Here is an 18,595-nt window from a genome sequence, read left to right as displayed (position 1 = left end):
GCTGAAAACGAAGAATTTTGCTTAGACTTCTCCGTAATGGGTTGAAGCTTTCACCAACTCACTTGTTATGCTATTCACAATGTGCGACACCTGGTAGTTACTTTACTGCTCTAAAACGCTTTATCACAGGTTAACAAGATCCCTTTCCTGGTATGAAACCTGCATAGGGTCGGTTCGCGACGAAGTTTCAAGCACCGGCGTAGCTCAGTGGTAGAATATTAGCCTGCCACGCAGAGGACTTGGCTTTGAATCCCATTCTATCCTTAGTAGTTTTATTTAGTTTTTTTTCTTATTTCTCACCATAGTGGTTATGAACTTTTAGGCAGTGGCAGACAACTACAGCACAAAAATCGGCCCTTGTTGTGATAAAAGTTGTCTTGAACAGGCAGACAGTGCTTGTACACAAGTAAAACTGGTAGCATAAATATTTGTATAAGATATGACAAGTCAATGTCATGACCACATGGAAATACACTCCATGGCAATACATCTAAAGTTGGAGCTGAAATTTGGGCTAGTTCATTTTGACTTGAATACATACTGTAGCAAAACAAAAGGGCACGAAAAGATGCACACACAAGTTTATTTACATACACAGGGAGGCACACAGGCGCACTAAGTGACCCTCAATTGTCCTCACAAAAAAAATTGGGGGACCCTTAAGCATCACCTTCAAAATTTGAACGCATTGATTGATATGTGGGGTTTAACGTCCCAAAAACACCATATGATTATGAGAGACACCGTAGTAGAGGGCTCCGGAAGAGTTGAACGCAATAACGATATTCTGTTCCCAGTGCATACTTCAAACACTTAGTGAATAGCACTTTTCATTGCATGATGTTACTCAAGAAGTTTACAATGTGGATTACTAGGATATAAGCAATAAAGCTGAAAGTGGCTGGTGTCAGTGAAGCTTTCGCATATGGCTGCATTTTTTGTAATGGGTAGAGTACATTTAACCACAAGCAATTATTCACACGAATTTCTTCGCACTTGCTATACACCCACTATGCGGTCTCAGGGAATTCATGCAGTGCCTTTTGTAATGGGTGGCCGACTTTAAACCACGAAGTTATGATAATCACATGCTCCGATGCCCGATGGCAATGCAGACTTGTACCACACAATAATACTGTGATATTACACATACTGTGAAGCTTCTATACAGGATGCGCGTTTGTAAGGCTAAGAGCTTCTCAAGCTCCCTATAGCAGCTTTTTTTTGCCCCTGCTATTGTGTAACAATGTTTACAATGAAAACAAAAAGAATTAGAGCATGAACTTTATTTTCACTGCAGTTCCAAGCAGAGGAAGTTCTTTTCACTGCATTTTCAGGCAGACGCGTGACTGTGTGATAGAACACCTGCTTGCCACACAAATGCACTGGGTTCCATCCTCACTTGGACATGAAATGTTTTGTTATTTACATCTTGATTTTCCGCTCACAACCGATGCCACCACCGCAATTTTTTGCAAAATGAGCTCTTAAACACTATCGTATAAAAAAAATCAGCTTCTTGAAAGGAGCATGCACAAGTATAGCTTGATTTGACAACATAATGGTGATGATACAATCAGTTTAGACTTTTAGTTATCATTTTGTGTCACGAGTTTGGAGTTAAATTATCAGTTGAAATCTAGTGGTTGTAGTGTTCGAATATTTCTGCATCCTTGTTTTGTTTTACTATAATATGTATACAATACACCTATTTATCTTGTCATCATCATCATCATCAGCCTGACTACGACTACTGCAGGACAAAGGCCTGTCCCATGTTCCGCCAGTCAACTCGGTATTGATCTTGTACCTTTAAACAAATAGTTAGCACTGGTTTCAATCAGATAAGGGCTTTTTATGAAATGCGCGACTCACACGAGATTTTGTAATAACTTCCCTCGGAAGAGTTTGGGGTGAGAGGTTATGACACTACCCCAACACAGGCCTCCGATAAATAAATATTGAAATGGTCCATCATGAACGCTAGCGCGTTCAGACATGCGTGAAAAAACTCATACAACCGTAAGCTGATATATGGCTGACAGTAATGCTGAAGATGAGACCACAGGACCATATGGTACTCAGCCAGACTCACTCACTCATACTTAGCGCCTGTTCAGAGAGTTTGCAGACCTATGGCAGCCACCACTGTGCCCACAGACTTAAACCTACAGTACACGTATATAAATGAAGTTGGTAGTATAAAAGTGTGCACACACATTTAAAAATGAAATATGAAAACAAAAACACAGACAGAACAATGACAGACATCTATGGGACGACAAGTCCTGCAGTTAATGGGACACAATTTTTATTATTCTTTTTTGTAATGGCCATAGGTCGAGAGAAAAAAAAAAGAGAAGAGGAGAGGCAGAGTCAAGCAGGTGTTATGGCTACTGCTTGTCCTCGCTCTATTTGCCCTTGTTTTGGCCATCCTTGTCCTTCTTGGCCGTGTCTCCCTGGGTGAGCTCTCCCAGTGCATTGCGGACAGTCTCGCTCTGGGGGTCCACACCAGGGAGGTTTTCAAGGACATACAGCAGGAAGGCGGGGTCCCGAATCATCTCGTAGTCTTCGGACTCTGCCTCATCCTGCACAACGGCCGTCACTGAAGCTTCAATGGGTTGAAGAGCACAGCTCAGGGGCAGGCAGAGTATTCGCCACCAACCCATTAGGTGTGGCCTACCTTCTTGAGCTCTTCGGATTCGTCCGTCTCCATGGGCTCCTCCTTGACAACTACTGCAGATGCTGCCCTTGTAGAAGGACCGTCAGACTCTGCAACATCAGCCAAGGTGTCGTTTGTTTAGCAGTTATCAATAGTATAGGAGTGAATACAGTATAGTAGTTTGAAGCGACGTTGGAGAAAGAAATGTTGGAGAAAATTTCTAACCATATTTGTATCAGATACCACCATGAAGGCGTTTCTTTTGTCTAAGTTGAAGCACTGGTGGGGTGGTGTTTCAAAGTTGTCTTATCAAGAACGAGACAATGCAGAGGCTGAATTGTATCTATGTAATAATTGTAATAATTTGGTGAAACCAAAGTGTTGCTGACAATACTTTACATGTGAAAGGCTAAGATGCCATTTTCTCAGCCTCTCCTCCTTTTTCAACTTCTGTGAAAGCCCAATTGATATGGCGGACAAGGCTGTGCTCTTTTCAAATCCGATGTTCCAAATCTGCCTCGTAGACGTCAATCTATAAGAACGTCTATAATTTTGAATGATAAAAATCTTGGGCGTCCCATTTTCCGATTTCTTGCCCTAATTTCAGGTCCAAAACAGCATTACCCGAGCCCCCACCTCTGTCTCATCAGTCATCTCTATGTTGTAACCAGAATTTTCTTGGGTCAACAAATTTGCAACCATAGCAGAGCCTGGCAGCTGTGCTGCAATAGGAGAGTGTGATGAGGTTAAGCATACTTAAAATTTGAAGGGGCCACTTCCAATCGAACTTAGACTGAATTTGTCTTTGAGAAGTTCGACCGACCGTAGCAGAGCCCAAACTGCAGCTTTGCCTCAATACGAGGCTGTGATGAGATGAAGCATACTGAAAACCTGAACGGGTCACTAAGTTAGACGTTGACTCTATATGTCTTTAGGAAGTTTGAATAGGAAACTTTCTAGAGCGATCAAATCAAACAGCAAACACTAACAGAAAAATGTTCGAAATTTCAAATATTCGCACACCTTTAGTTTAGGCATTTCAGAGACTGCCAACGGCTCAGTAAAACTTTTCTGATAGTGGCAAAAATTATAAGATCGTTCAACACAACTGTGCTAACGAGCATGATTTTATCCCACACAAAAGGAATTACGATTTTAATTTGACATTGAAAGTTGACAGAGAATAACTGCTAGCGTCACTTAACAATGTGGTTCAATCTACAGGCAAGAGAAGAAATCATCAGAGGTACACTCACTTTGCTTAAAAACAAACACATATAACTTGAAATTTTATTTTACGCACTTGAGGCAGGTGTAGGTTGTGCCGGAGCATTTTTTTTTTGCTTTTTTCCACCCCTCTCATGCATTCAAGAAGGCGCGCCTGGTGGTGCTATGGCGACACACACACACACACACACACACACACACACACACACACACACACACACACACACGCACGCACGCACGAGAGTCTTCGGCAAATAGCAGCGCGACTGATTTCAGGGAATTTTCAAACCATTCCTGCAAGTCCAGCGTAATACAGTCAAGTCCACATGCGTAAAAAGCACATTAGTCAACGACACCAGTATACACCGAGGTTCTACATAGAAAAAGATTTTGCCATTACATTCCGCTTCACCAAGGTGTGCATGCTGGAGCAAGGCTGATCTAGGCGAATTGGTTCGTAGCAATGGGAAGGCAGAGCGTGACAGACAATAGAAGAAGTGCTTGCTAATGTTCTTCGCCCACTGTTTCAGTTGCACTTCACTGTCCATGTTGGCACATTAGCATAAGCAATGCAGAACACCTACACACAGCTGAAAGACAGCTGGGACCCCAAATTTTTTTTGTGAAGCACGTTCTATGTTTGTATTAGTAGCACGTTTGGCATGAGTGGCACCACTACAGTTTGTTTAACAACGCCGGCATACCAGTGTTGCTGGAACAGATGAACTTTTCTGCTTGACTGCGGTGGTTTTCCAGGCCGACTAAACAAAGCTAGAAAAACTGTGGTAATAGTATTTTATACTCGAATTTCCAACAAACAAAGACTAAAAATTCCAACAAAGATTAAAAATTTATTTAGAAATAGCACAGAACATATATAGACACCACACCTTAATGCCCAGTTGCATTCAAGTAGCGTAACTCTTTTGGCGATATTGAAATGGAGGCTACGCAGACACATAGATCACCTAATTCTATTATTCTCTTGGCCTCAATGATTAGGAACACAATGACAATCCCAGAAGTGAATTGCGAGGTGGCCTTCTCTGCCATTTATGACGTTGTTATTATACTGCTTTAGCTTGTCATTCAGGCATGACTCGGTATGGCCTACCTAACTTGTACCACACAACAAGGGTAACTCGTAGACCACACGCGTCTGACAGCTTACATACTTGTTCTTGTGGTTCACATTGCAGGCTGGGGCTTTCCTGAGAAAAGGGTTAGTCATCTTGCAGAGACTGGAATGTTTTAACAAGACAGAGAAGACCATCGTTACATCAACATGTTTGGCTATATGTTTCAAATTATGGGATATGCGGTGTACATAAGGAATCAAAGCAAACTCGTACTGTGACCTCCTATTGCACAAGGAAAGTGGATTCGCCGTCTCCCTACGGTACCTTGACAAATAGAAAGCGCTTCAAGCGTTCTGTCTTTCCATGCCGCATAAATGTCCAGATCAAAAACTAAAAAGGGAAGCTAGAAAGCTCGGTGAGAATATGAACCTACCAAAGTTGGTTAGGGACATCACAAACAGCAAATCAGGCACTCTCAAGTTCTTCAGTGCAAAGACTCACATTGAGTTCGACTTAGGTAGAGTGGGACGGTAGTCTATAGGGAGCTTGCATGAACGGCGGCGACGCTATGCACTCGGGGAGTGCATCAGCGCAGTCGTGTTTGCGAGCGTTGGCGTAGCTTGCAGGCGTGATCGAGAGCGAGCACGATGCAAATTTAACTCCAAGAAATGTCTTGCACGATGTCAGCCTCACCGGAAGACTATATCACAACGCTGTGCCAGAAAGACCTCGAGCGTTACGATGCTCGCTTCGTGCGGGCAACAGTGCAAGCGACATGGACTTGTGGCCGCGCGTCGACAGCTCCAATATTCATGGATTTCTCGTTCCGAAGATGAGTTTGATTACCCGGGAGCTGTTGAAGTTGATAAAGGCCTTCGAGGGTCACAAGTTCTGACGAGTGGCTGGTTGTGGGAGCCGTACCTGGGTGATGAAATTCGCCGCCGATACCGTGGCCATCGTCACTCAAGTCATCATCATCATCAGCCTGACTACGTCCACCGCAGGACAGAGGCCTCTCCCATGTTCCGCCAGTTAACTCGGTCCTGTGCTTGCTGCTGCCAATTTGCACCCGCAAACTTCTTAATCTCATCTGACCACCTAACCTTCTGCTTCCCCCTAACCCGCTTGCCTTCTCTGGAAATCCAGTCAGTTACCCTTAATGACCAACGGTTATCCTGTCTACGCGCTACATGCCCGGCCCATGTCTATTTCCTTTTCTTGATCTCAACTATCATATACTTAACCCCGTTTGTCCCCTAATCCACTCTGCTCTCTTCTCATCTCTTAAGGTTACACCTACCATTTTTCTTTCCATTGCTCACTGCCTCGTCCTCAATTTAAGCTGAACCCTCTTTGTAAGTCTCCAGGTTTCTGCTCCGTAGCTAAGTACCGACACGATACAGCTGTTATATACCTTCCTCTTTAGGGATAGTGGCAATCTACCTGTCATAATTTGAGAGTGCTTGCCAAATGTGGTCCACCCCACTTTTATTCTAGTTACTTCCATCTCGTGGTTCAGCTCCGCGGTTATTATCTGCCCTAAGTAGACAGTTTTTTACAACTTGAAGTGCACTATTACCTATGTCGAAGCGCTGCTCTCTTCCGAGGTTGTTGTATATTACTTTCGTTTACTGCAGATTAATTTTAAGACCCACCTTTCTGCTCTCCTTGTCTAACTCCGTAATCATGAGTTGCAATTCATCCCCTGAGTTGCTCAGCAATGCAATGTCATCGGCGAAGCGCAGGTTACTAAGGTACTCCCCATTAACGCTTATCCCTAACTGTTCCCATTCAAGGCTTCTGAAAACCTCCTGTAAGCACGCGGTAAATAGCATTGGGGAGATTGCGTCCCCCTGCCTTACACCCTTCTTGATTGGTATTCTGTTGCTTTTTTTATGAAGCACTATGGTAGCAGTTGATCCCCTGTATAATTCTTCTAGGATGTTTAAACATGCTTCATCGACGCCCTGATTTCGCAGTGTCTGCATGACTGCTGATATTTCTACTGAATCAAACGCCTTCTTGTAATCAATGAAGGCTATGTATAGTGGTTGGCTATATTCTGAGCATTTCTCTATTACCTGTTCGAAATCCTGCCTGTTCCTTTGGTTGATTGAATTCTAATTTTTTTTCTTTACTCTGTTAGCAATTACCTTTGGTTGATATGTGAGGTTTAACGTCCCAAAACCACCATATGATTACGAGAGACGCCGTGGTGGAGGGCCCCGGAAATTTTGACCATCTGGGGTTCTTTAACGTGCGCCCAAATCTGAGCACACGGGCCTACAACATTCCCGCCTCCATCGGAAATGCAGCCGCCGCAGCCGGGATTCGATCCCGCAACCTGCGGGTCAGCAGCCGAGTACCTTAGCCACTAGACCACCGCGGCGGGGCAGCAATTACCTTTGTAAATAGCTTGTATACTACAGAGAGCAAGCTGATCGGCCCGTAATTCTTCAAGTCCTTGTCATCTCCTTTCTTATGTATTAGGATGATGTTAGCATTCTTCCAAGACTCTGGTATTCTTCCCGCCAGGAGACATCTCGTAAGCAGGGTGGCTAGTTTTTCTAGCACAATCTCTCCTCCATCTTTCAGCACCTCTGATGTTACCTGATCCTCACCAGCAGCTTTGCCTCTTTGCATGCTCTCCAAAGCTTTTCTGACTTCTTTTATCATTACTGGTGGCGTGTCATCTGGGTTACTGCCAGTTCTTGTAGTATTAAGCTCCATAATGGAATAATTGGAAGCATAAACCAACGGGACACAAGAGAAGAGACAAACAAGTGCAGACTGAAACTCAGTTTATTGAGAGAAGAAATTATATACCAGAAGGATGAGAAAGGAAAACAACTGGGGAGAAAGTTCCACCATGATCAGGTGTCGTCCAGAAACGATATTTCACAACCTAACAGTGATATAGACGGTGAACACAACTATCTATATTCTTTTTAATAAAAAAGGCTTCCGGAATCTTTCTAGTTTTCATGTCATGATGGCTGTATAAGACAGATGTGCGCGAAAATTCAGGTACACAGCCACACTTTTTGCAATGGGTGGACAAATGTAAACCCGGGGCTGAATGAAGGCAGGTCTTGTGAAGAAAGGTTGTGGTGTCAAGCACGTCAATTCCTTCACCAATTGTCGATCTAATGTCGTTTATTGTATTCCACTGTCTTGCGACAGGTTATACATTGGGCAGACTGGGCGCTGCTTGAATATTCGCTTGCGAGAACACTACAACGCGCTGAAATCAGCCCCGGGTTTACATTTGTCCGCCCATTGCAAAAAGTGTGGCTGCGAACCTGAATTTTCACGCACATCTGTTTTATACAGCCATCATGACAAAAAAACTAGAGAGATTGCGGAAGCCTTTTTTATTAAAAAGTATATTGATAGTTGTGTTAGTTCACAGTCTATATCACTGTTAGATTGCGAAATGTCGTTTCTGCACGACACCTGATCATGGTGGAACTTTCTCCCCAGTTGTTTTCCTTTCTCATCCTTCTGGTATATAATTTCTTCTCTGAATAAACTGAGTTTCAGTCTGCGCTTGTTTGTCTCTTCTCTTGTGTCCCGTTGGTTTGCGCTTCCAATTATTCCATTATGAAGTTGTACCAACTAGCGCCCGCCTGTTAACCCTACTGCAGTATTAAGGTCGTGGTTGTCCCGGCTACTGTACAGATCTCTGCAAAACTCCACCGCTATTTTAACTATCTTATCCATATTGGTAGTTATTTTGCCTTCTTTGTCCCTTAGTGCATACATCCGATTTTTGCCTATCCCAAGTTTCCTCTTCACTGCTTTGACACTTCGTCCGTTTTTCAGAGCGCGTTCAATTTTCTCCATGTTATACCTTCTTACATCAGATACCTTACGGCTATTAATCCACTTCGAAAGCTCTGCCAGTTCTATTTTGTCTGTTTTACTTGAGACTTTCATGATTTGACGCTTCTTAATGAGACTCTTCACTTCCTCGGAAAGCTTGCCAGTGTCCTGTCTAACTACCCTGCCTCCAACTTCCACTGCACACTCCGTATTAATACTCGTATAGTACCTGTTCTGAAGCGAGACTCCAAATTATCTGTACTTTCCCTCTCAGTGCCAACTCATGGATGTCCTTCTTGCGTATCAGTAAGTCACTCAAGTAAGACGTGTTACATTACTTGATTTTGCCGTAGATCCTAATGTTTGTTTCTGCAGGTTAAACTCTCAGTGTGTTTACAAGGCTCCTATCGACATCTTATTCATGGGCAAAAGTGATGGAGAGGTCCTTGCCGCGTACTGCACATGCATGGCCAGGAACAGGGAAGCCTGCTCGCATCCCACTGCGCTGTTATTCTACGTGGAGCACGACGCATGTGCACGATGAGAGTGACGATGATGAGAGTCTTACTTGAGTGACGATGCCCACGATATCGGCGGCGAATTTCTTTACCCACAGATTCTACAACCAGCCACTTGTCACAAAGTTGTGGCCCTCGAAGGCGTTTCTCGACTTCAACAGCTCTCGGGCAATCAAACTCGTTTTCGGAACGAGAAATTCATGAATATTGGAGCTGTCGACACGCGGCCACAAGTCCACGTCGCTAACACAGTCGCCCGCACGAAGCGAGAATGGGCCCACGTCGCTTCTTCGTACTACTTGAGGTCTTTTTAGCACAGCGTTGTGGTGTAGTCTTCCGGTGAGGCTGACATCGGGCACGACACTTCTTGGAGTTAAATTTGCATCGTGCTCGCTCTCGATCACGCCTACAGGCTACGCCAACACTCGCTAAGAGAACTGCGCTGGTGCACTCCCCGACCACCTCTGACGAAAAAATGGCTGCCTACCCAGAGTGCATAGCGTCGCCACTGTTCATGCAGGCTCCCTATACCTGCAAAAGAGCGGCGTTTGTATAGGTGCCAGTTTAAGTGACCTGTATTTAGTTCACGCAGGCAGGACCATTTCTAGCCTTCTCGAAGGTAGCAATGTCATCAGGGTTTTTAGATTCGTAGATAAATTTTGAGTTCATGTAAACAAACAGTTCATGTGCACCGACCAAGTCGTTACTAACACCTTGACAACCTTTAGGCATGTTTTATCTCCCTTAATAGTTGATTGATTGATTGATTTATGGGGTTTAATGTCCCAAAACCACCACAAGATTAGAGACGAGGAGTGGAGGGCTCCCAAAATTTTGACCACCTGGGGTTCTTTATTGTGCACCCAAATCTGAGCACACGAGCCTACAGCATTTTCGTCTCCATCGGAAACGCAGCTGCCACAGCCGGGATTTGATCCCGCGACCTGCGGGTCAGCGGCTGAGTACCTTAGCCACTGGACCACCGCGGCGGAGCACCCCTTAATAGTGACCCATAAACTCTTATCGATTCGACTACAGTTAAACCTGCTTATAACGAACTTCCATATCGCAAATTCCTCGATATAACAAAGTTTTTCTATTCCCTGCCGGTGCTCCATAGAAGCACATGTATTAACGACCTCTATGTAACAAAGTAACAGCGGGAGACAACCTTGATATAATAAATTTTCCCCGCAAACAATCAAGGAATTTCACCCCGGGTTTTGGCATTTAGGTATGAGCATGCATCTTCCGCGGGTGCCCCGCCGTTGCCGAGGCGAGAAGCGGCGGCGGCACACACTGCGCACCAGGCGAGCGAGAGGCGGGCCTGCGCCCCACGAGCCAGCATTGAAGCTCTGCTTGCAGCTGCGGGCACATGCGTAGATGTGCCCCCCTCCCCTCCCCTGCCCGCGTTGGCAGTGCCACGCTTTTAGTTAGCATCACATATGTGGGGCCGCGTTGCATATGAAGGGCCCTTTGCCGAATAGTTGTCCGCTGTATCCGTGTATGTGTCGTTCGCTCTTCTTTTTCGACACCGTGCGCACGTGCATGGTTTCACTGCGCGAGCATGGTGCGGACAACAATGTCGTCACCACTGAGAAGATGTAAGGTCAGACACAGGTTGACTTGTCACGCACTTTTGTCTTGCGCCGTGAGTTCGCAGGCTCATAGCTTTCGAGATTAGCCGATTAGTTTTGGCAACAACACGACGACGTATTGAATGCGATGCAACGAACACAATAGCGAAAAATTGTAATGTTATACGAACTAAGGCTGGCAGCCAACTATTTTGGATCCGATATCACAGAACTCCTACAAAACGCTGATGTGAGCAAATACGGCCGCACTGTGAAGTGCCTTTTTTCACCGTCCTTTGGCGTTGAAACCGCCCTAATGCTTGCAGAGATTTTCATGCTCGTTCAAGATGGGTGATTTTCTTTCTGTTTGAGCATTCGACAGCAGTTAAAAGACGCGGGGGATGTTATCTTGTACACCTTTCAGGCGATAGAGATGGGCCAACTCATTTGATCTTCGCTTCAGTTGCACTCGTGCGCTTTTACCCGCTCATGAAAGTTACGACGCGCGAGGCATGTTATCAATTTCGACTTGTTATGGAACATGGCGGCGACGGAAAAACCCGCTGAGAGATATTGCAATAATAACGCAGTTTTTACAGCTAAATAAGCATCTCAGGTTAGCACTGCCTTCAGTCCCCGTCTGCTTAATTTGTGCATTTATTTTCCTAATTTTCCAGTGGCCTGCCATGTCCCTATTCTTACGTAGCAAAGGATTCCTTGCAGTTCAAGCATCATAGCCACATTGAGAAGTTACAGTTTGCAAGATGGAATGCATTTGGACCATTTAGAGGAGAATGGGCCCAGAACTGCAGAGGCATCAAGCTTTGTCTCAGGAAATCTATATCTGGTCGGGGACGTCTTAATGGTGTCATCATTGCCAAGCACTAAAGCTATTACAGTTGGGCCATTAAAATAAATAAAACCAGCTTGGAGCACATGCGAAAAGCTGTCCGGTCCACATATTTTCACATGGCATCAAAGGATAACAATCAATCTCATGGTCTGCTCGAAGGACACCAAAACTTGGTGTAAATTCAAAGAAGCCCAGTCAAATCGTGAACCATTCGTTCATAAAAAACAACTTCCAGCATCTGTTATTGAGGTGGTTAAACCAAATTGTCTGGAACTAGCTCATGCAGAATTGCTTGCTAAATGCCTCCGTGGGAAAACTCAAAACCATAATGAGTCGAATTGTTGTGTGGAAGCACGCTCCAAAAGAATGTTTTTTCTTGGGCACTAAACACAACAAATATGCACTCTTGATGCTTTGTTAACTTTTAATGATAGCAATATAGCCCGTGTGAATGTGCTGAACTATTTTGAAATTTCGCCAGGCCACTGCACAGTGCAAGGCCTATGCAAACTTGAACTACGTCGACAGTACTGTGCTGACAAGGGCTGCACAGCAGACGACAAATGAGGCTTGCCAGGCAAAAAGTTTCAAGACAAAAAGAAAAAATGATGTTGGTGATAAATATCTGACTTGTGCCTATTGAACGGGTCCGTCATATTGCTGTTATTTCATACATTTTAAATAATGTTTTTCAACTTAAGTGTGATTATCTCAAAACGTGCTTTTTTCTTGGTTCCTTTTCCTCAGCAACCAAATTATCTATGATCATAGATTTTGGCCAGTATTTAGGCAACAAAATAGGAAATATGCTGAAGTAGAATTGTGTTGCGAGAAAGTGCTCTTCTGGCACACAACATCTAATAGCTTTATCGAGTGATAATGAGCATTTTCAGTGCTAAATCTGCTTCAGTAAAAAGAGGAATGACTCATGATCACAATGATAGTAAAATATTTACTGTAGCTTTCATGGTTATGGAGAAAAAGGCACTAAAACTTGGCCTATAATACATGGCAGGGCTTACCCTGTTCCTTTAAGTGGCGACTATGGCATTTGTTTTATTATTAAAAAAACAAAACTTGACAATGCCTGCAAGAACAGCACGTGGTTTCAGTTTTCGAATTTCAACGGCACTACTATCGCCATTGTTTCCACCAACCAGTGTTGTGGACATTCATAAAGTTCTGTTTTAGAAATTTCTACTCACTTTCCAAAGAAAGCACTGCAAGGTTGGACACTTCAGACAGTATGGTTTTTATTGAAATATAAAATCAAAAAGTGATGGATAGTAGAGGGTCCCTTTAATGAGGATAAAATCTACAAAAATTACCACAAATAATGTCTTCCCGCACTTGTTTCAGCAAAAGGCATCCAACAAGGATGCATAGAACTATCCTCATCAGCACACAATGAAAAATTACTCACGTGTCTGCTGGAGAGACATCTGCATGGCATATGCAATTTGCTCATCCTCTGTCATTGCTGAGAAGTCTGGCAAGCTGGCAGTTGTAGTTGGAGGAGCTGGATCTGTTTCCATAGACATAGCTAGGGCTCTTTCCAGCAGCCGTACCTCACTCGAGCCAGCTGTGAACATGGAATACCATATTTACTCACGTAATGAATGCACTCGCATAATAAACGCACCCCCAACTTCAGTCAACAAAATTTGTTTTTTTTTTTTTTAAATTCCCCCGCGTAATAAATGCACCCTCTACATTCATATGCTGCAATTTCTTGCTTGCTGCTTCCATACTTGGTGTATCTCTTTCGTGTTTTATTATAATGCCAACCCCCTTTGGCCACCTCGGCTCGCTCCCTCCCCACCTTTGCCCACTGCCGCGCGCTGTATTGTTTTTCTTTCTATTTGTGTGTGGTACGTCCCCAGTCTTTTTTAATTATCCATGCGCAATAGCGTGGTTCATGAATGATGCAAGTGTAGAGGCATCGCAGCTGATAACCACACAGCGAGCAAAGGTCACGAAACTGCCCACCCCAACTGACGGTCACTCCCAGCAAATAGGAAACTTGAAGGCCCAACCACATGCATGCAATTTTCAAGCGGCGACGACAGGATTTGCTGTCGCCATGGCTGTTGCAAAGGGCCATTCGACGCAGGCTTCTGAAAAACCAGAAGCAAGTCGCTTTTCATCCAGAAGGGATAATGATGAATTCTGTAACATGGTAGCACCCCCATTCTGGCTTCGGTTGCAATTGGCTTTTCGTGCTTGTTATCCACATACACTTCAAGGAACGCATGACATAGGCTACCTTTTCTACAGTAACTTCTCATGTGAACAGCGAGGCGGCGGTCGTGCTCCGACAGTAATCTTGTTATCGGTGGTTCATTAGGATGTTTCGGTGGTACCTGGCTGCAATGTTGGTTACTTGCTACAATGCCAATGGCGTCGTCGTGCAAGGTTGCCGCAAAGTTGGCAAAGTGCGTTGAGTGCACGCTTCTGGGCGCCCCTCGAGATCACAGCAGATACCGCCGTTTCGGTTAAATCATTGAGAGGAAAGATCACCGCGAAATGCTTTTATGACATACGCGGGGACAGCTTGCAGAAGATACCGTATTTACTCGTGTAATAAACACAGTTTTTCCCAAAAAAAATCGGAGGAAAGTTGGGGGTGCGTTTATTATGCGGGGTAAACTTTATGAGAACTTTTTTTGGAGGAGCAAAAAATGTGGTAATGAAAAAACAAGTTATGTCGCATAGCCTATTGCAATCGACTTACGCGTACACTGTTTGGAAACGGCTTCTTTGTTTCACTTAACTTATCGTCGATGGTTGATGGCGCTATCTTCTGCAAGCTATCCCCAGGCCGCCCGCACACGCCATAAAAGCGTTTTGCGGCTATCTTTTCTCGCAATCGTTTAGACCGCAACAGTGGTATTTGCTGTAATCTCGGGAAGTGCCCAAAAGCATGCGCTATGTGGCATGACGACGCACTTGGCCAACTTCACAGCCGCCTCACACGATGGTCGTGACGACGCTGTCAACATTGTAGCAAGTAAACATTGCAGGAAGCTCCCCCCAAAGCCTCAAAACAAACCGTCGATAACAAGATTAACGATAAAATACGACCGCCGCCTTGCTTCTGCATAAGTGTGGATAACAAGCGAAACGGGAATCAGGGGTGCTACAGTGTTGCAGAAATCATCACAATCTTTTCTGGACAACAAGCGATTTTCTCTGGTTTTCCAAAAACCTGCGACGCGATGGTGACGACTGACCCTTCACGACAACAAATCCTGCCGTCGTCGCTCATAAATCACTTGCATGTGGTTGGAATTTTTTGTATTCGCAGGAAGCGACAGTGAACTGGCGCGGGCAGTTTCATGACCTTCGCTTGCTGTGTGCTTATCAGGCGCGATGTCTCTACACTCATACCGTTCATGAGCCCCGGCACAGATAAGACAGGAGACGTGTGGGGTATCGGAAAACGATACCGCACACGAGTAAAGGGGGGGAGGGAGCGAGCGAGCCGAAGTGGCCGGGGGGGGGGGGGGGGGGGGGGTCTGCAAAATAATAAACGAAAGAAATCCAACAGGTGAGGAGGCACCAGGCCAGGTGCCGGTTAGCGGTTCTGCGGCGAATGAATGTAGGGGGCGAGTTTATTATGCGGGGGGAAAAAACAAATTTTGATGACTGAAGTTGGGAGTGCGTTCATTATGCGAGTAAATACGGTAGTGCCATCAACCACCGAAAATGAGTCAAGTGCAACAAAGTTGGGAGTGCGTTCATTATGCGAGTAAATACGGTAGTGCCATCAACCACCGAAAATGAGTCAAGTGCAACAAAGAAGCTGTTCCCCTACACTGGTCGCGTATGTCAAAGACGAAAGGCGAAGCGACACAACTTTTTTTGTATTACCGTACTTTTTTTGCTCATTCCAAAAAAAGTTTTCGCGAAAATTTCCCCGCATAATAAACGCACCACCAACTTTGCTCCAATTTTTCTAGAAAAAAAAAATGCATTCATTATGCGAGTAAATACAGTAGTTTCAGTGTAAACCTAAAGCCAATACTTGAGGAATGTTCATGTAGCTGAAGCGACAAATAACCTATTGAAAAGATAAGGAACAACATAGTAGAGCAATGACGTAAATGTAAAAACACCAACAAATTCTGTGGGTTCTGTGTAATCACAAGCTTTATGTCATTCTCAACAAAGCTGTAGATAAAAGAGTGCACGAATGCAACACACTGGTGAAATTGCAGCTATTATCTCTCAAGTGTGCTTGAAAATTGGGGGATCCTTAAGCTTCGCCTTTAAACGTTGAATGCGATAGCGAAATCCGGCCCCTAGTGCGCCTTTCAACCGCTAAGTGTAAACTTATTCATATGTTTTGTTACATACACAAGCACGCACACAGTAGATTGGACTAGCGCGCGCTATTATTGCCGAACGGGCTCATTTTCGTCGTGACACTTGAACAAAATGCGTTAAAGGGGCCCTGAAACACTTTTTTAAGTAACCATGAAATGAATTCACTAGAAGAGCTTATTGTCTCACGAATACAACACCGCAAAAATTTTAAAAATTCGTCCAGTGCCAGTGGAGTTGCAAAGGTTTGTCACATGCTGCAATTGCATTATTTCTTCTCTCGTCCCGACCAACGAAAGCGCTGGAAGCTAAGCAGGGTGGGGTGGCAGGGCTAAGAAACTACCGCGCCTCGTGACCCTGAGCACTTTTTTTTTCTTCGAATGCGCGGCTTTTCCAGTGTGATCGTGCGTGCAAGTGTGGACAAGTAGTGGCCTTCCACGGCTATCTCGGTAACTTGATTTTTCGGTCACAACCAACGGGGCCGGCGGCAGGTTTTCTGCAACACGAGCTTTTTAACGCTATGGCGCTAAAAAGTATGCAAGGAAGACTGCAGCCGTACATTCTGCCTCAGCTGTAGAAGGAGCCTGGGTTGCTTCCTTGGCAGAGTTGGCAGCTGCCCGCCTGGCATCGTCCTCCTGGCGCTGGCGCTGTTCTTCCATGGACACACGTAATGCCTGGAAAAGATCATACACACCACGGTTGATTTTTCGTTACTTCGAGGGCCCATGTTGGTGGCAAACATTTCCAAGGGGAGATATTACATTGTTACTACAGTACATGAGTCAGTACACTTCTTCAGGTCCACAGGTTTATGAAGGTAGTATCAGTATTAGATATGATCCGGTATCGATCTCAAGAGGCTGCTCAAGAAGCTGACAATTGCCAGAAAAAAAAAAAAAAACCACCATGCTGGTGTAACCAATGCTGATCGAGACAATAAATGAACTCATACATTTGTCGAAAATTCAGTGTTTGCTCTGTCACATGCTAAACAGCTTCGCTAGTCATCCATCTCCACAAAGTTGAAATGGCTCCTCACTTTAATGCAGCCAAAAATGTTGCACCTGGAGAACCTGCAGTGCTACTGTGGAAGTTACCATCATGTACAGTCGACTCTCGTTAATTCAAACTTGAAGGAACCTCTGAACTTTGTTTGAATTATCCAGAAGTTTGAATTATCAGAAGTTCCCAGATATATGAATGGGCAAGGTGATATCACACATCATGATTAGGCATTGATTTTATCCCATTTAAAAATTTTTAAAACACTTTTAAACCCTAACTGCATGATATGAATAGAAAGCAGAGGTGTAAGGTCCACAAGTTTATTGGCCATCTACTGTTGATCAAAAGTTCTAAAGAAATCTTGAATTGCCAACTGCTTCTTTGCTCTATGTGCAGTCAACACAAAGCTCTCTATACCTGTTGCGAATCATCACTGTTAAACATGCATGGGCTTTGTTCAAAAAGTTTGTTTACTAGCAAAGCCTTTTTACTGAAGGCCTGAGGCACTTACTTTTCATTTTCAGACTGTTAGACTAATAAAACCACACACATTTTTAAACAATAGTGGCAAACCAGCAGATATTTTTCGGTATTGAACTGCATAAAGTACATTGAAAGAATAAAGGGCGAACCAAAAAAAAAAAAGGAATTTTGTTTGAATTAACTAAAAGTGTGAATTATCAGTCTGAATAATCGCGAGTCTACTGTATTTTCAGTTGGACTTGCGACACTTTTCCACAAGAATAATACCACCATATTTACTTGTGAAATGTTCAAACTCCCCCCCCCCCCCCCATATCAGCAAATATGATTTTTTTCCCCCTGAAGTAACTATTGGACCCCTGAAATTTGCAGCAAAAATGTCTGCTCTTTTCAACACCTGATAATGATAGCGCTCCACAGCCTGGCGCCATATCTTAAGCATCATGTGCACTATGAACGGCAAAGGAACCAGAGTCTTGGAAGAACGCTAACATCATCTTAATACATAAGAAAGGAGATGACAAGGACTTGAAAAATTACAGGCCGATCAGCTTGCTCTCTGTAGTTTACAAGGTATTTACAAAGGTAACTGCTAACAGAGTAAAGAAAACATTAGAATTCAATCAACCAAAGGAACAAGCAAGATTTCGATTAGGCTACTCAACAATCGACCACATTCATACTATCAATCAGGTAATAGAGAAATTCTCAGAATATAACCAACCACTATACATAGCCTTCATAGATTATGAGAAGGCGTTTGATTCAGTAGAAATATCAGCCGCCATGCAGACACTGCGGAATCAGGGCGTCGATGAAGTATATGTTAACATCCTGGAAGAAATTTACAGGGGATCAACTGCTACCATAGTGCTTTATAAAGAAAGCAACAGAATACCTATCAAGAAGGGTGTAAGGCAGGGGGACGCAATCTCCCCAATGCTATTTACCACGTGCTTACAGGAGGTTTTCAGAAGCCTTGAATGGGAATAGTTAGGGATAAGAGTTAATGGGGAGTACCTTAGTAACCTGCGCTTCGC

General features: G+C 44.1%; 2 protein-coding genes across 4 annotated transcripts in view; one reads left to right on the top strand and one right to left on the bottom strand.

The window, feature by feature from the left end:
• The window catches only part of LOC119175781 (uncharacterized), a 74,182-nt gene that overhangs the window by 4,461 nt on the left and 51,126 nt on the right, over positions 1–18,595 (top strand). The gene's annotated exons all lie outside the window — the stretch shown is intronic.
• The window catches only part of LOC119175782 (26S proteasome non-ATPase regulatory subunit 4), a 30,136-nt gene continuing 13,835 nt past the window's right edge, over positions 2,295–18,595 (bottom strand). The window contains 4 exon segments of the mRNA XM_037426753.2: positions 2,295–2,588; positions 2,684–2,772; positions 13,165–13,323; positions 16,627–16,741. Coding sequence (XP_037282650.2) covers positions 2,394–2,588; positions 2,684–2,772; positions 13,165–13,323; positions 16,627–16,741 — 558 coding nt within the window. The 3' untranslated portion in view covers positions 2,295–2,393.

This window comes from Rhipicephalus microplus, chromosome X (assembly GCF_043290135.1).
Source record: "Rhipicephalus microplus isolate Deutch F79 chromosome X, USDA_Rmic, whole genome shotgun sequence".
In the NCBI taxonomy this organism is placed as follows: domain Eukaryota; kingdom Metazoa; phylum Arthropoda; class Arachnida; order Ixodida; family Ixodidae; genus Rhipicephalus; species Rhipicephalus microplus.
Note: the sequence above shows the minus strand (reverse complement) of the source record. Positions and strands in the feature narration are given on the sequence as shown.